Source organism: Monopterus albus, unplaced genomic scaffold (genome assembly GCF_001952655.1).
Source record: "Monopterus albus unplaced genomic scaffold, M_albus_1.0 scaffold174.1, whole genome shotgun sequence".
Taxonomy (NCBI): Eukaryota; Metazoa; Chordata; class Actinopteri; order Synbranchiformes; family Synbranchidae; genus Monopterus; species Monopterus albus.
In genome coordinates, this window is record NW_018128054.1 from 1,364,422 (window position 1) to 1,378,309 (window position 13,888).

General features: G+C 41.6%; 3 protein-coding genes across 3 annotated transcripts in view; 1 reads left to right on the plus strand and 2 right to left on the minus strand.

Moving 5' to 3' along the window:
- Positions 1-412: 412 nt before the first annotated feature.
- Positions 413-2,361, minus strand: ndufb10 (NADH:ubiquinone oxidoreductase subunit B10). The gene is made up of 4 exons (XM_020616438.1): positions 2,113-2,361; positions 1,676-1,814; positions 949-1,088; positions 413-560 (listed from the first exon to the last, which is right to left on the minus strand). Exons 1-4 carry the CDS (start codon positions 2,258-2,260, stop codon positions 472-474), a joined length of 516 nt encoding a protein of 171 aa, XP_020472094.1. The 5' UTR covers positions 2,261-2,361; the 3' UTR covers positions 413-471.
- Positions 2,362-4,221: 1,860 nt separating this feature from the next.
- LOC109969448 (60S ribosomal protein L3-like) lies at positions 4,222-8,461 on the plus strand. The gene is made up of 10 exons (XM_020616336.1): positions 4,222-4,243; positions 5,095-5,287; positions 5,685-5,853; positions 5,962-6,097; positions 6,829-7,015; positions 7,105-7,265; positions 7,430-7,531; positions 7,687-7,782; positions 7,932-8,051; positions 8,181-8,461. The coding sequence occupies exons 1-10, from the start codon at positions 4,241-4,243 to the stop codon at positions 8,235-8,237; spliced, it is 1,224 nt and encodes a 407-aa protein (XP_020471992.1). The 5' UTR covers positions 4,222-4,240; the 3' UTR covers positions 8,238-8,461.
- LOC109969495 (testis-expressed protein 2-like) overlaps positions 8,459-13,888 on the minus strand; it is a 10,013-nt gene continuing 4,583 nt past the window's right edge. The window contains exons 3-13 of the mRNA XM_020616414.1: positions 13,834-13,886; positions 12,559-12,759; positions 11,879-12,158; positions 11,580-11,767; positions 11,056-11,256; positions 10,566-10,665; positions 10,042-10,174; positions 9,767-9,904; positions 9,292-9,501; positions 9,043-9,163; positions 8,459-8,926 (exon numbers count right to left, since the gene is read on the minus strand). Coding sequence (XP_020472070.1) covers positions 8,792-8,926; positions 9,043-9,163; positions 9,292-9,501; positions 9,767-9,904; positions 10,042-10,174; positions 10,566-10,665; positions 11,056-11,256; positions 11,580-11,767; positions 11,879-12,158; positions 12,559-12,759; positions 13,834-13,886 — 1,760 coding nt within the window. The 3' untranslated portion in view covers positions 8,459-8,791. The remainder of the gene's footprint in view (positions 8,927-9,042; positions 9,164-9,291; positions 9,502-9,766; positions 9,905-10,041; positions 10,175-10,565; positions 10,666-11,055; positions 11,257-11,579; positions 11,768-11,878; positions 12,159-12,558; positions 12,760-13,833; positions 13,887-13,888) is intronic.

Here is a 13,888-nt window from a genome sequence, read left to right on the forward strand (position 1 = left end):
GAATTCATGTAAGGTGTGGATTAACAAGAAGCACCTAACAGGATAAAATCCTCAAGTGTAGTCACCTAATTGTAAAAAAAAAAAAAAAAAAAAAAAAAAAAAAAAAAAAAAAAAAAAAAAAAAAAAAAAAAAAAAAAAAAAGTAAATTTATAACAGACATTTGTCTAATCCTGAAATCTTTTATCACAATCTATTATTTCTAGCTGGTGGCTTAAATGTGTAGTTGTTCCAGGGTGAATTAAGATTTAAATTGGGAGGAAAACTTCATCCTCCATAATGTGGTTGTTTGCAAGAGTCATCTAAAAGGAAAGAAAATTGCTCACCGGCTTCCAGTTGCATATGACATTGCCAGTAGGGGACTGATGCATGTACTGCTGTAAACAGTCACTGAGGACAGAGTAGAAAGATAAACTATGTTTATCACAAGTTTTATTGTACAATTATTACACACGAGGGGGTAGAGAACTGTTCTTAAACACTTTGGGCCTGAGCTGCCATCATCCGTTCTTTTTGCTTCATGAGACATTTCCTTGCAGTGGCGTACCCTCCCAGGTCTCCATCTGTAAAACAGTAGGTCAGTGTTGGTTACAATAAATAGGACATTGTTGTCCATGTAACAACTATTTTCAAACATTGGAAAAATACACAATTTCCTAAAACCCTAGTTGCTGTTTTCACATTACTCTACATTAGCTGCAAATTCTCACATTTCAGAAGCTACAACCATTTCCCCATTTTTACTTAAAATGAGTGAAGCAATTAATCCAATAAAAACCAAATAAAATTGTTTCACCTCTAACAAAAACTGTTAGCTTATGTTATTTTAACAATAATGCATGTTTAGTGACTGACAGCTCATAAAAACATCTGCCACATAGCTGAATACTGAAAGAAAGTTGCTTTCAAGTTTCCTTTCTATTGCACCGCTCCAAACAGCACAGTACTTACAGCGAGACATGTAGTTCCTGGTCACCTCGTTGAACTGCTGTATTTCTCTGGCACAGTTCTGCTCGTAGCTGGCTCCCTCTCTCTGTTGACAGGCCCTCATTCGCTCCTGGATCACCTTCACGATCTCCTGGTCCACTTTACTGTGGAGGGAAGACAACAAAACAAGATGATTCTCTTATTCATTCCAGAATTAATAAAGTCACCTTCTGCAGTGACAGAGAGCAACAACATCCCTGAAGCTGATAGAGATGCTGTGTCTCATTCAGAGACACTTCAGCAAAGCTGATGTGTTTAATGAGGGCAATAAGGCTTGACTCACAAGTTTGTGTTGTAACTCATCCCAAATGTGTTGGATGGGGTTTAGGTAGCTTAGGGGTACGGTCACATACAGTAACTTACTAAAATATTAATGTCATTGACATAAAATTATTCTTATTCTGCTGTGAAGTACTGAAAATGTGATCATTCTAAACCATATTGTCCTTACTGGTTCACCATCATACTTTACGCCTGTGGCAGTGAAACAGGTATTGTAGTATGCAGCATTAAAAGAGTCTTAAAGGTCTTAATTTCATTTGAATTCTGAAGTTTGCTGTGTGCAAAGATACTACAACTAGATGTGAACACAAGGCTACATCCACAAGACTGGGCTTTAGGCCCTCATTACTTAAATTTAAATCTAAATTTAATTGCACTAATGTGGATATGTTCTTCACCAGTGACTTACTAGTCTCTCTTCCACTGCATCTCTGCCTCATAGTAGCAGGTATAATCTCCTTCCTGGCACTCCGTCAGGTCAGGAACACGGCGGAACTTCTGGTGGTAGTACACGGACCGGTTTTTCATCCGACAGCTCTCCACAACATCTTAACGAGGGGAGGAAACAGTCCAGAGCGTAGTTAACCATTAAACCCAGCCAAAGCTATGATATGTCTATGAATGACACTAGCTAGCATAGCATCTCGCTACAAGTGTTTACATAGGTCTAAGGATTATTGCGACAAACCAGAGCACTGTAATTGATTTAGTGTAATATTTTGCAAAGCAGCAGGTTTAAGTTAATTATTAAAAAGCCTAAATACATGTACGCTTTGTCAGCATAATGCCCTTTCCTTATGATAGTTGTGTTATCCAGTTAGCGTTAGCTCAGTTAGCTTCAGTTACCTCTAAATTTGGTGACAGGCACGTCCACGGAGTAATACAAGATTTTGGACATAATTAGTCCTGGGTCTGGCAGTGATGACTGTCTCTCCATAACCGGAGTCTGTCGAGGAGGCTCCGGATAAGCGTCTTTATCAAAGTCTTTAGGCATTTTGCTTTGTTTTAATCAAGACTAGAAAAATCCTACAATTCGACCTCGACAGTGCTTCTGTAGAGGTTGCGCATGCGCACAAGACACGATATATGGCGAACCATAAGGTCAACTAATCAGAATCAGAATCTGCTTTATTGGCCAGGTTTGTGGGACACGCGAGGAATTTGACTGTGGTACATCGGCTCTCAATGTGTATATACATATCCCCATGCAAGGCGCAAGTCACAGTAGACCAGCATAAGGCTGCGTAATATAACAAAATAAGCAGTATTAACAAGCAACAAACAGTGCAAACAATGCAAAATAAGCTGTATAACGTGCATAGGTCCCTGGGGAGTCGAGGTGTTGCAGGATGTAATGCAGTGCCATGTTCACTGCATCGTCCACTGACCTGTTTGCCTGGTAGGCGAACTGCAGGGGGTCTAGCAGGGGGTCTACGGTGTCCTTCAGGTGGGCCAGCACCAATCTTTCAAAGCACTTCATAACTACAGATGTCAGGGCAACAGGTCTGTAGTCATTCAGTCCACTGATGGAGGGTTTCTTGGGGACTGGGATGATGGTGGAGCGTTTGAAGCAGGAGGGGACTTCACACAGTGAATGTATGTGAAGTCTTATTTTTGTATTCTAAAGTTAAGCTGGTGTATGATTTCTATGCTCAACGGGGAATTTGGCATTAGCCCAATATCTGTGTGTGTGTGCATTTTTAATATGAAGGTCCCAGCCAGATTGCAGCCTAAAGGTTTCATGTGAAGCTGTTGTACCATTTTGAGGCAGTAGATGATGGTGCAGAGCTGACAACCTGTTACCACTGTTATCAATAGATTATTCAATGGGCATCTGCTCGAAGTGACAGTTAACACTTACATTTTGAAATGTTGTCAGACATAGCAAAATAATGACACAATGGAACTACAACAAGATGCAAAACAACTAAAAAGAAACAAAATGATCACAAAGATACACAACCAACATAAAGAGATTCACAACATCAAAGTGACACAAAAAGAAGTACAATGAGATACAAAATGTCTATAAAGACATGCAAAATTACTACAAACAAACACAAAATGATTACAGAAACACAAAACCACTAAACCTCTGCAAAGAGCTGCCAAAGGGCCCGACTACGAACAACGTTTTGTATCTCTTTCATTCTTCATTCAGTCTAACCTTAGCCTTTACCCTAACCTTTACCAAAGCCAACACTTGCTCTACCTCACACCCCTTCATTTTCATAAAATTCAAAGAATTAGTGGTGGGCCCCAGCCTCCGGTCCCCACAGGTAACTTCAAAGTAGCGTGCTCCCAACGTTCCATCCCCACAAGTATATATAAACAAGGCCACACACACCAGTGAAGAATGATTTTTAAGTCATATTTGAAGACCTATTTGTATTCATTGGCGTTTGGACAGGACTGAGACTCTTTTTACCTTGATTAGACCCAAATGTATGTTTTATTTTTTTTATTTTTATGTTGTTACGATTTTAGATTTGTATTGTACAGTATGTTATGCGCTTTGGTCAGCCGTGACTGTGGTAAAGCGCTATATAAATAAAGTTGAGTTGAGTTGAGTTGAGCAACATGAGGAAGCCCTACCCCAGGTTCCCTACCACTAGCTTTAATATTATTGCTATCTCAAAGAAGAGATAGAGATAGAATGTATCGGTTCTGGACCACATCAGGTGATTGTTGGCCACATGACCATGAAAACTTCCTTTCTCTCTCCTTTCTTGGTTATATGCTTCCTGTCCACTGGCCTCCCCTCCACCTCAGACCCCTGACTTTACCATCTTCGCTCCTCCTAGCTTCTCTGGTCAGAACTTGGCAGCAATTACTTTGTTTGAAAGCGAATATGACTCCTCAACTGGGTCAAACACCAAATTAGAGCTCTTACACTGTGTATCATCTTATGTATGAGCCTTACATCAGCACTGGTTCCTCTCTCTTTCTATCTCTCATCGGACAGTGTGCGGACATGGTCAGTGCTCCATGTTTTTCATTGGTCCTTTACTACTACAAAGGATTCAGTGGTGTGTTTTTTTTTTTGTCTTTTACATGTCAGCATGGTTGTGTGATTTCTGTGTGTGTTTGGCAACCTAATAAGGATAAATGAAGTATTTTGAAGAGTTAACTTGTAATGGCTGCCATGAGTCAAATACTGAAATAATGACTTAAAAAAAAAATACATATGCCCATCGTATGAGCTGTCTTTTATTAGCTCGTCTGGATTTCTGAGTCACATTACACTAAACGTGACTCAGAAGTCGTTGCAGAAAGTACAGACACATGGGCTGAACTGGAAGACAACAGGCCCGGAGATTATGAGATTTGAATGGATGATATCACTTTGATGCCCTGTTTTATATTATTCCTACTTTTGATATTATTATATAACTACTTTCTGCTGCTTTACCACTTGGTAGCAGAGGTTTTTATCGTGCTGAAGAATTTTTGGAAATGAGGTCAAAAACAGCTCAAAACAGAACAAAGAACAACAAGTGCACTGAGTATAGACTCATTTGTTTCTTCTAGATTTACCGTGGTAGTGAAATCCATCAATACATTTTTCTACATTGCCACATATCACATCACTATGTCTGCCAGCATTAAAATGTCCACATGTCAAAACCATACAACCTGATATTTCAGTTTGTCTTATATACCAGTGGTGTGTTCATGTCATAATGTGTGTGTTAGCTCCGCTGTATGTCACCAGACAAATTGTCAGGATATTAATGTTAGAAACACTGTACCGGTATGTTTAAATTCTTGAGTTATGTGTTTTATGTTACTAACTACTGATCACGTGCTGGTTTTGTCTTTTTTTAGTCTCATCGCAAATTCCATGCGCCCCGACATGGACACATGGGGTTTCTGCCCCACAAACGAAGCAAGAAGCACAGGGGGAGGGTGCGCACATGGCCCAAAGATGACCCCAGTCAACCTGTCCACCTCACCGCCTTCCTGGGATACAAGGCTGGCATGACCCACACCCTCAGGGAGATGCACCGCGTAGGCCTCAGTATGTACAGCTGGAACTGAAGATAAACATAAACCTTTGAGTGATTCATGCTGTTTGGAAGGTGGTAGTTATTACTGGGTAATTCATTTTTAAACAGCATAGAAAAATGAATGGAAGGGGCCTTAGAAGGTCAGGTGTTAGAATGTATCCTGTTTAATGTTTACCTCCTGGAAGAACTAGTATGAGATGTTATAACACTATTACATTGTTACTGGGTGTTCAGAACGGAGTGTTTTAGTAGCTCAATCATGTAAGTCTCATATACTGTACTGTAATTTTTAATATGGTTTGGAAACGTGCATATTTGCTGTTAAAATGCGTTGCTTGATTTAGCGTTACTGGATACTGACAGTTAAAGTTTCTCAGCAGAAGGATATTTTCCATGTTTCTCCCTCAGAGCAGTCAAAACGAGAGGAGGTAGAGGCTGTCACCATCATTGAAACACCCCCTGTCATTGTAGTGGGAGTTGTGGGATACATTCAAACAGTCCGTGGGTTACGTTCCCTAAAAACCATCTTTGCTGAGCATCTCAGTGATGAGTGCAAACGCAGATTCTACAAAAACTGGTATGTCTGATTATACATCGCTCCTCTGCATGTACAGCCAAGTGACCACACACTTAGTATCCCTGTTACAATGTCACGTTAGTAAATAGAATTTTTTTTATGTTTCAGGTACAAGAGCAAGAAGAAGGCTTTCACCAAGTACAGTAAGAAGTGGCAGGATGAGACAGGAAAGAAACAGCTGGACAAGGATTTTGCTCAGATGAAGAAATTCTGTTCGGTCATCAGGGTAATTGTTCACTCCCAGGTATGCCTGTGTTTCTTAACACAATGTTCAGTGACTTACTTGATAAACTGCTGTCCTTTATGCTGCTAAACCACCACAAAGCACAGTCCAGCTTTTTGAAATATAACAATTTTGGTCTCATATCACATCAGTCAGATTTCATTGACTAGTCTGAAATGACAACTATTCACTACATCCCCTTCTCTTAATGTCTCCCTTGCAAAAGAGCAGAGGAGTCTGAATTATTCACCTGACCACATGTAAAAGAAAGAAAAGATGCCACATCCTAAAACCTCTTGGCTGACAAGAGCCAAACAACTCTGACCACGACGCACTGGCGGGTGCGGTTTCAAATAGCAGTTTAAAAATAATTTTCAGAGCAGAGCTCGGCTGCTCACTCAGGATATGTCAAGGGAAAACCTGTATCGTGGTAGCAAAGAATATAAAGATTCACACTACTAAGATCAATCTTAGTCTGTACTTCCTTTGACTTAAGCTGTGAAGATATAATTAAAATGTGCTTTCCAATGTTAAGGTTGTGGAAATTACCATTTGTTATTACTGACAGCTCAAGAATAATCGCATGCTGAATAATAGAAGACAGGGTTCGGGATGTTTTGTAAACATGCTAAGTTCAAATCAAGATTTTTATTTTATTTTATTTTTTTTTTGTTATTCAGAAAAGTTTAGATTTTTGGACTCCTTTCGGTTGCAGTTTATGAGCTTCCCAGGTTTTTGTTTTCTGTTTTCAGATGCGATTGCTGCCCATTAAGCAGAAGAAAGCCCACATCATGGAGGTGCAGCTAAATGGGGGTAGTGTCTCAGACAAGGTGGACTGGGCAAAGGAACGCCTGGAGAAGGCTGTGCCCGTCTCTGCCGTCTTCTCCCAGGATGAGATGATTGATGTCATTGGTGTCACCAGGGGTCGTGGCTTCAAAGGTAGGAAACATGCTGCTAATTGTAGACATTAGACATTCAAGACTTACATAAATGTACTCAGAGTCATTTCTTTCTCTTTGGGCTGATAGGTGTGACGAGCCGCTGGCACACAAAGAAGCTCCCCAGAAAGACTCACAAGGGACTGAGGAAGGTGGCCTGTATTGGAGCTTGGCATCCGGCCCGTGTGGACTTCACTATAGCACGAGCTGGTCAGAAAGGCTATCACCACCGTACTGAGCTCAACAAGAAGGTTAGCTAATTGTTGAAGGTTCAGCTTCACCTACAAAACCACAAATGGGTTTTTATTGATAAATCATAAGGAAGTTAACATAGGTACATGTAGACAGGTACTGTATATCATAAGGTCCAGTGTGTCCATACTGGAGTTTCTCATTTCCCTATTTGTGTCCTCAGATCTATCGTATTGGTAGGGGTGTTCACATCCAGGATGGAAAGGTGGTCCGGAACAATGCCTCCACCAGTTATGACATCAGCCAGAAGACCATCACCCCCATGGTAGAATGGAACACATTAATTTGATCTAAATTCTGCTAGTGCTGTGCCTATAATGTGCTAATAAAAAATGACACATTTCTTCCATAACAGTCCTCGTTTACAGTTCCTTCACTTGTTATCTTTACTTCCATGCTGTCTCTGTATTGTCCCTGTAGGGAGGCTTCCCCCACTATGGTGAAGTGAATAATGACTTCATCATGCTGAAAGGCTGCGTGGTTGGGACTACGAAACGCGTCCTCACCCTGAGAAAGGTACAGTGTGATTATGAAAGCCTAAATTTAATTTCTGTTGGATTCTGAGTCTGTAAGTTGAACACAACATCCCAAATTAAAAAAGTAAGCTCCTTGTGCACTGCTGCAGGATAGGTATAGTAAGTGAACATCTTTGTTTCCCCTCCCAGTCATTGCTCGTGCACACATCTCGCAAGTCTAGGGAAGCCATTGAGCTCAAGTTCATTGACACCAGTTCCAAATTTGGTCATGGTCATTTCCAGACTGTCCAGGAGAAGAGGGCATTTATGGTGAGTGTGAGAAAAGTTTGGTGTATGCTCAAATCTGAACATTAGAAAGTGATGAAGAATAGTTTGTGCATTTGACTGAGTAAAGTGATCATGCACTATTTTAACCTTTGACCTCTGGTTCACCTGCAGGGGCCAGTGAAGAAGGATGCCCAGAAGACACTTTCAGAACCTCAGCAAGAGGCCTGAAAATATGTATTATATTTATCCACTATAATAAAGCTGACTTATAAGTACACTGTGCTGTACATTAGCTGTGGTGATATATAAATGCAGCAGATGCATGTTTGTGCTTTAACTGCATCATCTACCTATTTGTTTGCAGTTTAATTTCAACAGATGATGCAGATGTTTTGAACAGGTTTTTATTATTCACGGATAAATCCATGAGCGTATTAACACTGCTCAGAAATAACATGCACTGTGGTGGCTTCAGTCATCCATCTGCTTGAGCATTAAAAAACAAATTCAACTATGGAAATCCAGTGTCTTACAGTATGTGCTCTCACCGGTGTCAGGGTGTTGGGTAGAGTTCAGCTTTCTTCCCAAAAGGGGGCACTGTAGCACCATTCCCAGAGGCTTGAAGTTACCGCCATATTCAAGTGCCTTCAGGAGGCATCTACTTTATACTGCCCTGGTCACATCGAACCCAAACGGCCACAGAATCCATTAGCTGCACAATTCGCCATGTTTGCAACAAGAGTATCCCATGTGTGGGCTCAAAGGGGTCCCTACTCTGACACCTACTCCTGGGACTCAGTGGAAGACTGTTGGGATGTGGATTGGATTGAAGAGTGGTGGGATGCAGCTGGGGTTTCCAGGCCAGATGTCATCAGGGGCAGATATAGATCGTCCATATTGGGCATGACAAAAACTTTCTGTTGAGCAGCAAAAAACAACAAAGTCATGTTTAATAATCAGTCCAGTGATTAAAGTTGGGAAATTGTCTGCTGTATTTCACTACAGATTCAAACAAATTCACAGATGAACTGACCTGGAACTCCCACTGTAGTTTTTTCTCTATCCATTCAGTGACATGAGTGAAGGTGACTTCCCTCTCCCCGAGCATGGGACGCACATGAAGGTCTAACCTGGGAGGCACCCGGAAACTGTACCTGAAAGGATAGAACAAGAAAAAAAAAGAGATAAAGACTGCATGAGAAACAAAGAAATAAATGATCTCACAACACTGCACTTTGAATCTCTGGTAGGAAATGACAAAGGGACCAAAGAATTTCAGTACCATATCCTGTCAGCAGGAGGAGGTGGGACATTGATGGCCAGAGTACCAGAGAGCTCCAGGACCTCTACGCTGAGCAACAAAGGCACGTTGGACACCTCAGCTATTTTCTTCCTGATGTACTCATTTTCTGTGGCTTTCTGGAAGTACTTGGACTTTGCTATCTTGTCCACAAGTCTCAGGATTTTCCTACTTGTCCTGCAACCTGTGTGTCTGGGGAAAAATAGAGGCAATAGTACAAAATGAACTCTCTGAATTAGAGCAAATTCACTGCAGTACTAGTTGGCATGTTTTACATACCCAGTACCTACTAGTCCAATAATATTTTTTATTTCTACAAAAACATAAAAGGTACCTTTTCAACATTTTACACATCTGCTGTTACACGACTAAATAGTATCCAAACAGAAGTCAAAATGTTTAAAGTGCAATTCTGTGCCCTATTGGCATAGAAAATGCCAATAAGTTGCTAATTTACCCATCAGCTGCTGCCACTGTGCTCTTATCGCTCCAAGATCCCTGTGGCTCAGATGGAGGGACTTCCTCCTCGTCAGATGAGCCTGCACTGGATGACTCTTCATCACTATCAGCCAGTATACACATCCTGGGCGTAGAACTAAAAAAAAACAAAACACACCAGTGGTACCTCTGAATGCAAAGTACAACTCTTAGAAAATAAATTTCTTCTAATACACACACGCATGTTCACATTTGTGTGTCTACAGAGGAACTTGAGACTGAGACAGGCCTCACCCTACTTGTTTGGACTCTGGAATATTGTGAGCCAGGTCCTCTCCCTCTTTACCCAGCTTACACAGGTTCATCTTAGTCTCCAGGGTCATTTGAAGGCAGCCTGTGTACATCAGCTCCAGCTCCAGCCACAGGCCTTAGAGATATAGGGAGAGACAGAGAAAAGCTAACAGGTAGCATTTAAGGGTTCAGATTTTAGCATTAGGAGCAGCAGGTTGATCTCAAGTTTGGTTTGGAGGCCAAGCCAACCTCTCTTGAGCCTGGCTGGCACAGAGGATGTTATTGTCAAGGCATGTTATTGTTGGTGGAGCTTAGTAAAGGCTAAGAGGATTGCTAATGCCTTCATAGCTTGAGCTGACTGTGGGAATGTGACTGAGATCTGTGCAGAGGCTGTTTGGTAAACCTTACTAAATAACTCCTTCACATCTGTAATGGTACAAAAATGAAAATGATTATCAAAGAGCAAAGCAAAGAGTACAAGTGTATGCATGCAAAATCATGACACATATACACATACAGTACTTTACCTCTACGGTCCAGGGTAGGTTTGGAGGTGCTGAGGACCTGGGGTAGGCAGGTGCCCATGTCCAGCTCAGCCAGAGTCAGCTCATTCATGAAGTACGGCAACTATAATGAGACAAACAACACCTGGTGAAAATGCTGCATTCATGTCATACTTATAGCCTTCCAGTTTAAATTTGGGTTAAACAAACACATAGCTAATGACCCCTATAAAGTGTCCAAGCAATGAAAGCCTCCAAAGAGCATGTTTGTGTGTATTTGTGTGTGAGGGAGAGTAAAACGGACTGTGCATGTCAAAAAGGAGAGGAAGAAATGTGTAATGGCATGTCGCAGTGCCTCCAGTGCTCCCACCTCATTAGTCATTATGACATTGTTGATGTGTTGATGATGTGTGAATGTGAAAAGCACAACAAAGAGCATTAGTTAAACTAATCAACCAAGAACTCACTTTCTGACTAACCTCAAAAATAAATTACCATCCTCGTCTCCCCTCACCTTGATCTTACTGAGTTTCTTCTGGATCTTGTGTGCCACCTGATCGGTCCAGTACTTCTCCCGGAGAAAGTCCCAGAAGATCCTCCCCACTAGGGAGTTCACCCAGGTGGGCTGACTGTCTGCAGAACACCCTGCTGCCCCACTACCTGCACTGGACTCAGCTCCAACTTGACTCACAGATCCATGCTCTTCATTGTGACTCTGCAAACAAATTCAGAGAAATAAGTCACTGGAAGGCATAAATGTTGGCTCAAGCATTATTTTTGAGGTCATATGACCTGAGATGCTAGATATACATTTTTGACATTTCTACACCAAGCCCAATTTTCAGTGACTCTCATGCTGATCTTCATCTATTTCATTCAGCGAGGCTGTCTCTAAATCCCAATCACAAACCACCCAAGCTAATATGCGTAGTGTTAGCGGTAGACAGTTGAAAGTTTACATCAGCTTACAACCTCTGATGTGGTGATGCTAAACACGAATATAGATTTAAAAGCTAAATAAAAATGTTGCTTACTGACCTTCTTGTGGGTCATGGGGCTTTCCTTGTCACTGTGACAGGGGCTGGGGGTGGGGTTGCAACTCTCTGAGCCAATTAATTGAATCATGTAGGTGCTGTAGTCCAGTGGTGTTCTCACTTTCATAGCTACTGGCAAATCAGTCGCCTCCTCTGTGTTTTCTTTAACAGCATCTCCACCAGATAATGTTTCTGAGTGACAGAGAAAAGACAGACATGTCATACTTTCAGTTTACTCTCTTTATACATTGTTTCCATCAACTTAATTGTCCCAGATCACCATGACCAATGACATGTTGATACCTGTGGTCTCCTCACTGCTCACACTGCTCTTGGCTGCAGCCCTGGAAACAGACAGGAAGTGCTGGAACCATTCCTCCTTCTCTCTTCCTGTGCGGCCAAACAGGTAGAGCGTGACAGGAAGCTGGGGGTCCAACACAGTGTATTTCTCTGCCGTTTCTTCCTCCTCCTGCCCTTCAGCCAGATTCTCTTCCACTATCTCCTCCTCTGCCAGAATAATGCAGATGGGGTACTTTTTGTTCCACATCCTTTTATGGGCCAAACCAGAAGGCAACAGAGACACCTGGGATTAAAATGAACAGGAAGGAGTGATAGGCCAAAATATCACTTTCTTTTTATGTGTATTTTCTTTCTCTAAGAGATGCCAGCAGGCAGAAATAGTGTAGTCAGGTCACTATTGCCAAAGCACTCCCCACATTTATTAGAGAGTGCGTTAGTTTTATTCTATCACTCCACTGGAAGCTACTGTAACCTGCCTCAGTATACAACTGAAATAGTGTAAAGGTCAAGTTTATTCAGAGCATCATCACTTCAGTCGTAATCCCTCTGGTCTTTCACCTCTGTGTCGATGACATAGTGGGTGTAGAGAGGAGAGAGTGAAGAGTTCAAGCATGAGGTCATCTTGCCTTCCTCTCTCCCTCTGAGGGACTTGCCTGCTCTAGCAGAAAGAAAGACAAACTAACCTTACAATTAGCCAGCTGGTAAGTGCGTGAATGCAAAAACACAGCCTCGTGTTGTGTCTCGTTGAATGTTGGCCAGCGGGAAATGTTGGCACGTGGGTATGCCAGGCGCAGTCTGCTGCCCTCCAGTGTGACATAGACAGTGTGTGTGATGGAAGGGTGGAAAGTCTCAGGGTTGTAGCTGTGTGTTTGATTCATCCAGCCCTGGGAGAAAATTATAAACAGAATTGAATTATGCTGAATGCAGTGCGGTGGCTGTTATGTATGTGCAATTAATTCAATGAGACTTAATATTGTTCAGAACATACTTCAACCTGACAAAGTCTCTCCTCAGCCAAATGAAATTCACAGAGTGGTGCAAACTGTGAGGGGAAACATGAGCTATGGCAAAATACATCTGTCTCATTTAACACTGTGGAATAGAAATAGCCTACAGCCATGCTACTAACTCTATCATCATAAACTTTACCTTATTTGAACTTGGTAACTGTGCATTTACTAAGGCAGCCAGCATCACTCCCTCGTCAAACCTGTTATCAAAATAACTCTCTCTTTAGATGCTGAAGCTACTGTACCAGAGGGTAGTTTTTAAATACAGTAATTACCTTAAAACTAATCCATTCAGCAGTGCTGACAGCACTATTTATCTTTAGTGCTATCCAGCAGCTCAACTGGCTGTTGTCGTTTGTTAGAAATCAAACTCTAACCCTGCAGAACAACCAGCCCATTTCCATGTAGTCAAATTGGTCTCAGGAAAACACAAAATAGTCGCTGTAGGAGCAGCTGCAGACATTTCTCGGCATATTAAAGAAGAGTCTACACCCATGCCACTGGCTCTGTGAAGCTGTACACAGCAGTGCTTTGAGCTGAATGGTCCAATAGAATCGCCAGGTCACCGAATACCCAGGGATGTGACCAGGGATCACTTAAGTTATTACAACTCCTTCTGCAGAAAACCATAAATGCATGTAACAAATTCCATGGGAATCCATCCAATAGTTGTTAAGATAGGTATATCAAAACCCAGCATGTCCATATGTAGGTATTGTAGGTCCTTTTTGACAATTAAAATGTTTTTTTAAGGAGAACAAAAACTTAACACAATCACACATTCAGCCCATTGGTGTTTTTTCAGATCAGCACCTCCTGCTACACTTGTGTTACACTGAAACAGGGAGGAGGTTTGGATGAGAGTCAAGAGGGAGGCAGGTGAAATGTCATCATGTCATTTTCATGTTTACATCTCTGTTTATATACAGTATGTTACTCATTTCTTACCTCTAGGACATCTGAATCTGTGAGTTTTTCATTCAGCTGATCCATGTTCAGGCCT